This window comes from Schistocerca americana, chromosome 1 (assembly GCF_021461395.2).
Source record: "Schistocerca americana isolate TAMUIC-IGC-003095 chromosome 1, iqSchAmer2.1, whole genome shotgun sequence".
Taxonomy (NCBI): domain Eukaryota; kingdom Metazoa; phylum Arthropoda; class Insecta; order Orthoptera; family Acrididae; genus Schistocerca; species Schistocerca americana.
Genome location: NC_060119.1, coordinates 653934531 through 653946680, shown reverse-complemented (window position 1 = coordinate 653946680; position 12150 = coordinate 653934531). Strand labels below are relative to the sequence as shown.

The 12150-nt window shown below is 35.9% G+C and overlaps 1 protein-coding gene across 4 annotated transcripts in view; it reads left to right on the top strand.

Annotated features, from left to right (window-relative positions):
• Nucleotides 1–12150, top strand: part of LOC124608169 (long-chain fatty acid transport protein 1-like) — a 391222-nt gene that overhangs the window by 365487 nt on the left and 13585 nt on the right. For all 4 annotated transcript variants that reach the window (XM_047139965.1, XM_047139964.1, XM_047139966.1 and 1 more), the window contains exons 4-9: nucleotides 2638–2875; nucleotides 4259–4499; nucleotides 5796–5997; nucleotides 8290–8482; nucleotides 8718–8861; nucleotides 10315–10452. In XM_047139965.1, coding sequence (XP_046995921.1) covers nucleotides 2638–2875; nucleotides 4259–4499; nucleotides 5796–5997; nucleotides 8290–8482; nucleotides 8718–8861; nucleotides 10315–10452 — 1156 coding nt within the window. The remainder of the gene's footprint in view (nucleotides 1–2637; nucleotides 2876–4258; nucleotides 4500–5795; nucleotides 5998–8289; nucleotides 8483–8717; nucleotides 8862–10314; nucleotides 10453–12150) is intronic.

Here is a 12150-nt window from a genome sequence, read left to right as displayed (position 1 = left end):
AAATAAGGGATTGTAAACATTCTACACTATGACCATGATGATCATTTGTGAAAAATAAATAATGCCATCTTAATTTCATGCTTGAAAAATCATTTGCATCTTTACAATTTTTTCTTTCACAAAGCAATCCTCTGAATGTAATAGCTCTCATTGTTTCACAGAAGTTCTGTGAGATTTAAAATTGACTGTCTTATTTGCCACAAAACCAGTTCCTCTAGTTCATTATTTCCACAAATAATTGTCGAAATGTCAATCCAAAATACTAGAATTAATGAATAAATCAACACTCATGACAACAAAAGAAATATATTATTGTAATTGTTGAATGATGTGGCAGTACACATAAGTAATTATTTGTGGTAGTTCAGATTTGTGAATCATAATTATATTTTATGCATGCTGTAGCTCTCATTTTGCAAATTTGAAACAATGAAAAATTTCTGAGAATGTGATCTGAAAAGTAAACTAGATGTGCTAGGTATGGCATGCTCTCATTCTGAAAGCATGTGGAATTGTCCCCCTTAACAGACTGGTTTTAAGCTGTTATACTGCGTGATATTTTCAGGAGTGAAATATGATGGTGGATCAAAAGTTAAACAACAATACTGCTGTGAGAAAAAGTTTATTCAGGAAATCAGAGAGATACACAAAGTTATTAAAGCACTAGTACGTAATAAATTCCTCATAGTCACCAGGATTGTCTAAGCACTCGCCCCACTGGAAAATCAATCTGTTGGAACTGGCACAAAAGCAATCAGCATCCAGATCTAGAAGCTACTAAACTACAGCCTTTTGAATGAATGTCTGCTTCTGATGAGCTGACAGGCTAGGTGCTTCTTTAATAATCCAAAGAAACGAAAATCACTTGATGCAAGATCAGGGATGTACAAAGTGAGGTCTAATACAGTCAGTCAGAGATGTCACACTAAATCACTTGTATCTAAGGCATGCACCCATGTGCTGTTGCTTAACAATGCAACACCTTTTTCAAAGTAATCTTGGTTATTTTCTCTGAAATGCCTTCTGCAACTGTTCTAACGTGGCACAATAACTGACATCATTAACAGTCTGTCCATGGGTGAGGAAATCGACCAGTAGCATACTCTGCATGTTCCAAAACATTGTAGCCTTACTTCCTATGTGGACTGGTTAGAAGTTCTTATGGGGGTTGAGGAGTAAGATGTCTCCATGACACTGATGCATGCTTCATCTCAAGTGTCATGCATTGCACCCATATGTCATCCCTGTGATGACAGAGTTCAGGAACGAAACATCCTGTCCCTCATACCATATTAAGTGCTGAAGCAATAACACCATTTGATTGGCTTTATTCTTGTCTGACAGTTATTGCCATGTCTTTCAGCAGTCCAGTGTGTTATATATGATATCCATTACACTGCCAATGTCGAATTTGTGTGCAGTGAACCTTGTATGAATATGATGGTCAGCTTGAATCAACCCTTCAACATGGTTTTACTTGTCTTGGACATCTGTTCTGCCTTTATCAAATTCCTGGGACCAGACCACAACTGTTTTTGTGGCTTTAAATTCTCTGCAAGCTTCCACGAATTGATGCTTAATTAGAGCTGGCAAATTTTTCTTTACATGCAAAAGTCTTATTGCATCTCACACTTCAATCTCTAACCATATCTCTGTCAATGCCTACATCTTGAAACTGTATTTTGAAGTATAATGCCACAACTACCACCAACTATCAGTGCTATTTGAAAGATTTGATTCTCTATTCTATCTAGACATGGAATTTAATTCATATGAGATATTTATACACCGATGAGAGCTCTTTGTTACCTTACATATTGAATCACATTTGTCTTTGACTATGGAAATGACTGGGATATATTGAGCAATTTAATAACTGATGTATAAGAACAACACACATTTACACAATGCCATGGACTAGTTTACAAAAGACAACATTTACACTTTTTTCCATGTTTAAAAATAGTCCTAGTACTCATATGAGGATACGGGCAATATTATGTTTTCTCAAATTTTATCCAAGTACAAAACAGGAAAGAAAGTGCTTCATGAGAAGTGTTTCAATATTTCTCAGCTCTACTGAGCTATCATTAGCATGTTGTTCACATCTAGCGCAATTTTTTCTTCTGTCCCTTTTTTCACAGGTTTCTTTCCTCACATGGCAACACTCTCTCTCTCTCTCTCTCTCTCTCTCTCTCTCTCTCTCTCTCTCTCTCATTGTCAGTTACTATGAAGGTCTATCAGAAAAATGAAGATTTCTATATTTTTCAATTTTTATTTTACAAGAAAAGTAAATGCCATTTATATAAGATAACAGTGACAACATTCATGATTAATTTGTCACTTTTCAGAACACCTTTGTTGCATTTTTATATATTTTCTTTTCCCTAGGTTTTAGCTCTGAGAGGAAGTTTCCTTCATGAAAGTTGAAGGTTCCATTACTGAATTTTCATTTCATTGTGGCTATGAAAATATTCTGATATGATATGATCCATCTTTCCACTGTACAGTTTGTATTTTTGAGTTAAGGGTGACAATTTCGTGTTTCATAGAGTACATACTTGAAAAGGATCATCTGTTTAATCATTTTGAGACTTTACATATTATTTAGAAGATCAAATTCTGAATTTCTTTCAGGTGGAAGAATACAGCAACCGTGTAGCAAGTGTATTTGCAAGTCTTGGATTCAAGAAGGGCGATGCAGTTGCCATCTTCCTAGAAAACAGACCAGAATTTGTCTGTCTGTGGCTGGGCCTCTCAAAATTAGGTGTTATTGCACCTCTCATAAACTTCAACTTGCGCCAGTATCCATTGGTACATTCAATAAAGGCTTCAAACTGTACAGCAGTCATATTTCAGAGGGAACTTGCACCAGGTATGGATGTTATGGTTTTGTACCAAAGCTAAATAACTAAAGCTAAAAAATATCAGTAAAAGACTGAGAAGAGTTGATTAAAATTAAATTAAATGAACTTGTAGCTTAATAAATATACCCATCTAAGAGATGCAGAGCATAAAGGGCTCTTAGAGTACAGAGAAAGATGTGACTGAGAAAACGATTTATTGTCTGATGTATGGAAAACATTTCTCTTATTTGTTTTTACTACGTATGTAATTTCTGTGCATTTCTGAAGTGCATAAAATAGAAATTTAATTAAGGTAGCTTTGTTTTGAACAAATTGGATGATTTCATGTCAAATACTTCTAATTTCTGTATAAAACCAGTTTTAGGGAAGGTGAATGAAAGACTTAAATTTCTTGGAAGGGTTCTGGGAAAGTGCAATCCATGTCTGTAGGTAATCACATACAAGATACTAGTATGACCGATTCTCAAGTAAGAATAAAAAGTAACAGTCTAAAATATAATTTATTTTCTTTCTATTGGTGGTTACTGGTTTTATTTATCATAAACAACATCTGACTAAAATTAATTTACCCAGACCACATAAGGAGCCAGTAGTCAGAGCCACTGTGTAATGCTGAAAGGTATCTATCACTAACAGTTGAGAGTGGATATCTTTTGGTGGTTTGCAGTGGCTCTGAGCAGCAACTCCTCATGTAGTCTGGATGGTTTAATTTGGGTCAGATCATGGTTAATGATAACCAAAACTGGTCCTCACCAATAGGAAGAAAGGAAATTGTAATTTAGACTATTACTTTTCACTCTTATGTAAGGTAAAATTTGTTTAAGTTCTAATAAGTTGCAAAAATTTCTTAATTCTAGACTGTTACCCCAGTGTTTTCACTCATTATGAAATAGGCATGGGAACAGACATGGAATGAATTCAGAGGCCCCCTATTAGGAAGATAACATATCAGTATGGCCCTTACAAAAGCATAGCAAGTGTTTTGAGGGACTTAACTCGAAATACTTGTAAGAAATACAATGTAGTATTGTTAAATCCTGCCGGGTAGATTTAGAGAATCTGTAATTAAAGTAGACTGTACAATCATAATGTTGTCATCATCATATATATCAGATATAAGGGTCTTCGCATAGGCATATAGGTAATAATTTTTCCCTCACTCAATACAAAAAAGGTATAGAACAGGTAATCAATAATATTGATATAAAGTACCTTCATACATGCACCATAAAGTGGCTCACAGAGTGTAGATGTATGAGTGGATGTAGCTATAAATGAGTTACATTATCCATGATTAGTATCTAGAGTTTCCATGCTTCAAATTATTGAAATTGTGTGTTGATACCATCCACTAGATTGTTATAATTTAGAAGTACCGTTTTATTTTCTAGCAATTAAAGACATAAAAGAGAGTTTGCCAGCCAGTGTGCAGCTTTACCAGTGGTACACTGGTTCAGCTAGCAGTGACATATCTGCTGCACTTGGGGAGAAAGACCTCCCTCAGCTGCTGGCGGCAGCCTCACCCACACCAACCACTGTGGTAGACAAGCCAGCCTATGATGATCCCCTCCTGTACATTTACACCTCAGGCACTACTGGACTACCCAAAGCTGCTGTTATAAGCCATGCAAGGTAAATAGTTGAATTACATGCAAAATCATTTTAATATTAACTTAAGGTAAAGAACATGAACACAGTTGAATAAAATGAACCTAACAATATGCTGAATTGTGTACATGCTTTTTTGTGAGCAAAATCATCTTGATATTATGTGCTGCTGGTAGTAAAAAGTTTCTGAAGTTATAAATTTAAGTTTGAAAGAATCTCACTGCTGTTATTTGACAACATGTCTCCAAGCTCGGCTTATGCAGTTCATATGCATCATAGCATAAATTACTTTAGCTTCCTTTCCTGTGTTATTAAAAAGGATAATCTCACTCGGCAGCAACAACTGTAAAAAATTAATGATGTGAACTTATTATATGATTAATATCTTGAGCCTACAGTATGGAAAATAATTCAATGGGATTGCTTTTCCAGTAAAGACACTTAGATGAAGTGTATCTGTGGTTGCATCCTAAGATCAATTTTACTGATACTGAAGAGGACTTTAACCTAATCTGTTTCTGAAACAGGAACAATGGGAAGATACATACACTGTCTCTTCTGGCCTGAGTTTTGGAGTATATTTTTTTTGTATTCCCACATTCGAAACTATGTCCTTTAGTTTCTCACATTTCTTGTCTATCTTTATCCTGACAATGTCATTTTATCTTTCATAAACTTCAATATAATGAGGTGCTCTACCTTGTGAAGCCAACTCAGGAGTTTTATAAATGTGTGGTGGCTCCATGGTCTGGAAAACTGACAATGGATGAGAGAGCAATGTGCTAATCCCATGCCCTCCCAACTGCATCTAAATGATGCCACAAGGCAGAGGATGACAATGCAGCCAATCAGAATTGCATAGTTCTCTGGGCTTGGTAGTGGGATTTTCTATTTTGATTGAATTCTACTCTTAATGAACATAAAGGCGGGGGAGGGGTGGGGGGGGGGGGTGGAGGGGGAGGGGGGGAGACCAATGGTGAAGACACTGGACTCCTCATACTCAGAATCCAGATTATGGCTTCCCATGATTTCCCTAAATAACTTAAATTTCAGTTTCCTTCCCCAGTCAGAGTTTGCACTTCATTTCTAATGACCTTGTCACTGACAGGATGTTAAATTCTCATGTCCTGCTTATCATGAGGGGGAAAAATAGCTGCACACTGAAAGATAGAGATGTTACAGGAATAAAATAACATGTGAATTTTGTGAGTAGTCTATTTCTGATATGAATAAAAACATTTTGTTTCCAAACAAACATACTTTTCTTGTACTCTGCTATCTTATAATAAATGTAAGTTAACCATAAATTATGTTTTTCAGATTTGAGTTTATTGCTGCTGCTATTAGTTGGCTTGCTGGATTTAAAAACTCAGACCGTTTCTACACACCTCTTCCATTATACCATACTGCAGGAGGTGTGATGACCATCGGCCAGGCACTTCTATATGGGTGCACTGTTGTCATACGTAAAAAATTCTCTGCCTCGGCATACTTTTCTGATGTGAAGAAATACAAGTGCACGGTATGTTTATAAAATTACTGAAAATGCTTTAAGATGTATCAAAAAGTAGATAAGAGAAACATAATTAATGAAATTACTGTTTGATAGACCAAGAGATTATTTCTCATAACCTGAATGTACAGAAAACTATAGAAAGCATAGAAACTTAAAAGTGGAAGTTGTAATGAGATATCTGCTAGACCTTTTACAAAATTTGTGGTTTGTGTTAAGGATGTGCAATTTAACACATCAAACCACATGGTGTATTAGGTTATTCTTAGCCATTTAGTGTCTTAAAACCTTTAGAATGGTTGTTTATGTTGATCAATGCAGAGAGTAAATGTTTGTCTTATCTCCTTGCTGTTTGACATTAATGGATCAGTCAGTTCGATGAAGTGCAAGTACTAGTCTCTTGGCTACACAAGACATGACCATATACAGGGTGTTTCACAATTCATGTTACGCATTTACAGAGGTTGTAGAGGGGATTTAGTAGATCAAGTTTTACACAGCAACCCATGTCTGGAAACATTATCCGACTCTACAGAGCATCAAAGTTGTAGACATCTGCACCAGTAAATGTATGTATATAAACAGGATGATTCTGTAATGATGTTACAAAATTTCTCGGATAATGAAGAAGGATAAATGTATCAGTTTGAGGCAAGGGCCCCTGTACCAGAAACAAATGAGTCGAAAGTTATAAGCAAAAACCATTCTGATACCTCTGACAGTGCAATACATGTACTGGTACTGTTGTTATTAAGACTGTAGAATAGGCATCTTTCAGAGGTGATAGTATGGACCAAAATAAGGAAAAAATGTCAAGTGAACATGGGCTCTAAAATGCATACCAGAGGAGCTATGAGCACTTGTTCATCTTAACTACTGTGGAACACAGCTCTATTGAACAAGTGCTCATGGCTCCTCAGGTATGCATTTTAGAGCCCATGTTTACTTGACATTTTTTCCTTATTTTGGTCCATACTATCACCTCTGAAAGTCGCCTACCCTACATTCTTAATAACAACAGCACCAGTACATGTATTGCACTGTCAGAGGTATCAGAATGGTTTTTGCTTGTAACTTTTGACTCATTTGTTTCTGGTACAGGGGCCCTTGCCTCAAACTGATACATTTATCCTTCTCCATCATGCTGGAAAGATTGTAACACCATCATGGAATCACCCTGTATATATACATACATACATTCATTTACAGGCACCATTGCCTATAATTTTAACCTCTGTTGTATTGTTGGATGATGTTTATGGACATGGGTTCCTATGTAAAACTTGATCTGCTAAGTCCCCCTCTACAACCTCTGGAAGTGTGTAACAAGAATAGTGAAACACCCTGTAAATATCAAACATTCTGACGTGTAGATCCTTGCAGAATCACATGTTTTAGTCCTAAATGGAAGTTTAAATTTAAAGTTTCATTGACGATGGTTACTATTGCAAGCCTCTGGGACAAACTTAGTCTAAAGTGATGCATGTCAGTATTCACATGATTCGGATTCTTATTGGGAATTTTTACATAAAACACACCATGTTTTTTGGTAACATACAGCGAACAGCGATATGATCTGATGGTTTTTGCCATGACACGGTTGAGCAAGTGGGGGATGGGGTGGTTGGAATAGGTGTGTTTCAGAGCCTACATGTGGAGATTTTTAGTAGCCATGGAGCAGTAGTTGGTTGAGCATTGCCCATTTGTTGTTGAGGCATTTTTTAAAAGTGAGGATTCCTGTGTTGCTGTGCAGCAGCAGTTCCATAGGTGTTACAATCGGGAAATTCGGGTTTGAGTCCCAGTCCAGCACAAATTCCCAGTCCGGCACAAATTTTCATTGCCATCATTCCACTGTACAGCTGATGGTTGCCCATACTTGCAATTGTAAATACATTTAATGTATTTCATACTGGCTGTAGTCACTGCAGTGCCTGTTCCTTTGGACATGAATGTAATGTGGAGTAACAGTGGCACTGCAGTATCATATCTATCTGCCAACACCGGGCAAGCGAGTATCAAATAAAATGCCTCACCTGTAGAGTAATATGTGTAACGGATGAATGCAGATTGCACACACATGGATGTTCTGGTCTATCTGTGAGTCATGTGCAGATAGCCTAATGGTAAGATGACTGCTCTCAATAAGTGGGAAATCCGGATTCGAGACAATTTTTACTGCCATCATTCCATTCCACAGCTGATTGCTTGTCCACATTCACAATTGTGAATACATTTAATGTACTTAAGTATACTTAGTCAACCACAGGCTCATTTGGGTTTTATCAATTTTGAATGTTGTAGGTGGGGCAGTACATAGGTGAAATGTGTCGCTATATTTTAGCTGTGCCACCAAAGCAACAGGACAAAGATCATACAATAAGACTGATGTTTGGGAATGGTCTGAGGCCACAAATATGGAAAGAATTTGTTAAAAGATTTAATATTCCTAGAGTGGCTGAATTTTATGGAGCAACAGAAGGAAATGCTAATATTGGTGAGTATATCAAAGAAAATTATAAAGGATGAAATTAAATTATTGAAAATTACACACTAAAGATACAAAATTTTTAAGCCTTCTTAATCATTCATTTAACAATAAATTGTAGAAACTATATATATATATATATATATATATATATATATATATATATAGTTTCTACAATTTTTTTATACATCCTCTGTATATCACATATCTGAAAGATGGTATAATGAATTTCGCTTTCCAACAGTGAACATTGACAACACTGTTGGTGCAATTGGTTTTGTCTCAAGAATCATCCCATCTGTATATCCTTTATCCATCATAAAAGTGGATCCAGCAACTGGAGAACCAATTCGAAATGCAAAGGGCCTCTGCATAGAATGTGGACCAGGTATTTGACCATTATATATGACTCTGATAAGCGAGTTACAATATAATCAGAAACTGATAAATGTATGTAATGTAGTAATAGTAGGTAGTAGTAGTAGTAGTAGTAGTAGTAGTAGTGGTAGTAGTATAATCCATGCCGGATATGGTTGCCTGTGTACAGAGACAAATTTTTGTCTGATGCACTGGGTGAGTTCATTCATTTATTTGTAAGGAGAGACAGCAATTGTTTGCCTGCTTTTGGCTGGTTGGCAACACGCCGTGTGACAGAATCAAGGCACACGCAATAAAATCTTTCTGAAATGATTTTACAGAAACTACCTGGGGAAAAAAATGCATTTTTGCATTGCTTACAGCTTTACATGGAGCTTCATGATGAAGTGACCATCATTTCGTTACTGGTCATAGTTATTGTGGTATTTGCATTTAAGTAAGACTCTGCGCAAAATCTGAAAAAGTTTGCAGTGAAAAACAGGGGATGCTATGATTTTGGATTTGGTGCATGTAGCATCATACGTTGCTGCATATGAAATTTAGCTAACATATAGACTTTTTTTTTTTTTTTTTTTTTTTTACTTGGGTGGAGGTATCTTTCTGTTACCAATCTCGAGAAAATTGATTTTATGTAGTGCATTCATTTTCAATCATGTGTGCCAAGTGAAATATCCATAGCATTCTTCATATCTCATAAAAATTTTGAGATTTGATGAAACAATAAAGTTTTCAAGTGTCACTGATAGCTGGTCAAACAAGAATTGCTCGGATTTTGGAGGCGCGTAAATGAAGACGTTACATGTTTATTATTGTACTGAGAGTGTGCTTTTTCATAATCTATTGGCCTACTTTTCCTCACTTCATCACTAAATAAACTTGATAAACCACTGTTTCAGGATTCTATTGCAAGTGCATTTGCACAACAAGTTAGTGAGGTGGCATCATGTAATCCTGGGTGTGTTTTGCCAAAAGAAGCAAATTTTAACACAGTGACAAGAGAAAAGCAGGTTTTACTTAAAATTTACCACTCATCATGTTAATGTTAAAATTACAGATCGTGCATAAGTCAGCCAAAAATAAGTCACTGTGTTTGTTTGATTTTGAGCAGAATTACTTTTAGGTAATAACCAAAGAAGAGGTGACATTAGATATTTTTGGGTGGTTACCATACAAGTGTGGGCGAGCAGGGGCTCCACTTAATATTTAAGAAAATTATGAGTGTAGGCTACAATTTAGAATGGTACTTCCCATCCAGAACATGGCATCTCCCCAACAACACATTAACAGCCTGCCCACAACCCCACCACTAACCTGCTCCACATGCTTGCCCAGCCGGTTGTGCATCTACTGACCATATTCTGTGTGCACTTTTTTCCTAGTAGTAGTAACAGCAAAGAATTTAGCATCAAAGAGATTTAAAGCTGAGATGCACACTTATCTTATAGTAAAATGACATGTTTCAGGAGAACCAGGTGTGTTCGTAGGTAAAATAATTCATAATGACCCATCAAGAGCATTTCTTGGCTATGTGGACAAAGCAGCTTCACAGAAGAAAGTGATACACAATGTACTGCGAAAAGGAGATTCTGCATTTATATCAGGTAATAAAAGCAAAATTTTAACTTATACTGAATAAAAATAATAAAAAATTATGCATTTACAATTAGAATGTAATAGGGGTGCCAGTTACACTCAAGGAAAAACTAACTTAACTGTTTAGAATCTGGCATTGCTTGAAAGAGTAGAAATAAATTCTTAAGAATTACATAAGTGTTGCCTAGGGCAAATGTAAGGCAGTAGGCTGAAATTAGACATATATTAAGTTGCAGAATGCAGATGAAATTAGAAGTCAGAAAATCTGAATGTGGAATACTTCTCAAGTTTCTGTTTCTCTTAAGGAATTTAAAGTTTCTTTTTCTCTTAAGGAATTTCTGGTTAGTACAGCTTAAAACCATTCTAATTTTATTCTAAACCATCTTATACTATGCACCGCGTAAAGCAAACTGAAATTGTATGTTAACTGCCTACAGTGGCAATGAATCATTGGAATGTTACATTCCCACTCTTCCCCCTTCCCCCTAGAGAAAAAATGCCCTTACACCATTATTAGTAAAACGAGTAGCACTCATTAAGTCTCTAAATTAAAAGTAAATCTTCTGTGGAAGCAGATTTTGTTTGATAGCCAAATTTATTTCACTTTTTGAATAAGGTCTACCAAGGCTGTGGAAGGGGAGGAGATGCTGGACTCTCACATTTTCACTCAGTGAACTGTTTTACTCAAACCCATCTTGAAATTAATTTTTAAAATCATCATTTCATCAATTCAATTGATGACAGTGACTATACCAAGTCTATGTGTGATATTTTAAATGACATTTGTGTATATAGAGGAAGACAGATCCTTAGTAAAGTATTTGTAGATTGTTATGAAGACATTGTAGAATTTGATGAGTAGTTCTTAACATGATTAATTATTGTGAGTTGTTGGGTATACTTGAAAAGCTGTTGTGCTGTATGAACAAACCCATCTAGACTCTCACTACTCTTCTGAGAACTTCGTTGATCTCTTCATTCATTCCAACCTGAAGGATTGTAGATAGATGAGCAGTTTTGAAGATAAGATTTCAGTTGCCTATTAAGATTTTTTTTTAAATGGACAATCATTAAAGTCTCAGCAGCCTTGACGTTAACCAAAATTATATTTTTCTTTCTCAGTATGACACAGATAGCTACTTAAAGATATTTTGCTAATGTAGTCCAGCAGATGCTGTACCCAAGTATCATCTTTTTCTCTCTTTGGACCCATTTATTTAAATAGAGGAGTCAGTCCTCAGTCACATGACCAACAGCTAATTTCTTGTGTGTCTCAGATTCTGCATCTTTTATAGTGAGATGCCGCCTCTTCATAAACGGTTATATAGCCTGCAATAGTCTTTAATGCCAACTTTATCTGCTTACCCTTTTGTGTATTATTAATAGCATAAGTCATATTGCATGAGGTACAAACAGAGTCCAGCTGAGAAACACAACAATGAATCCTGTGTGGAAGGAAATTGTTGATTCGGGTGCAAGTATAATGAATTATTTTTTATTAAAAGATAGTATAGAAAAGTATAAAATAGTTTCTAGAAATTAATAAGTTTTCGTTTTTGTTAGGTATCACATACCTGTATTCTAAATGAGAATAAGCCAAGCTCCACACAGTCATTGTTCTTGAAGCACTAGACTTGCATATGAAATGGCTAAGGTTAAAAATCCCTCTCTGTCCATCTAGTTTTAGATTCTCTGTGCATTCCCAT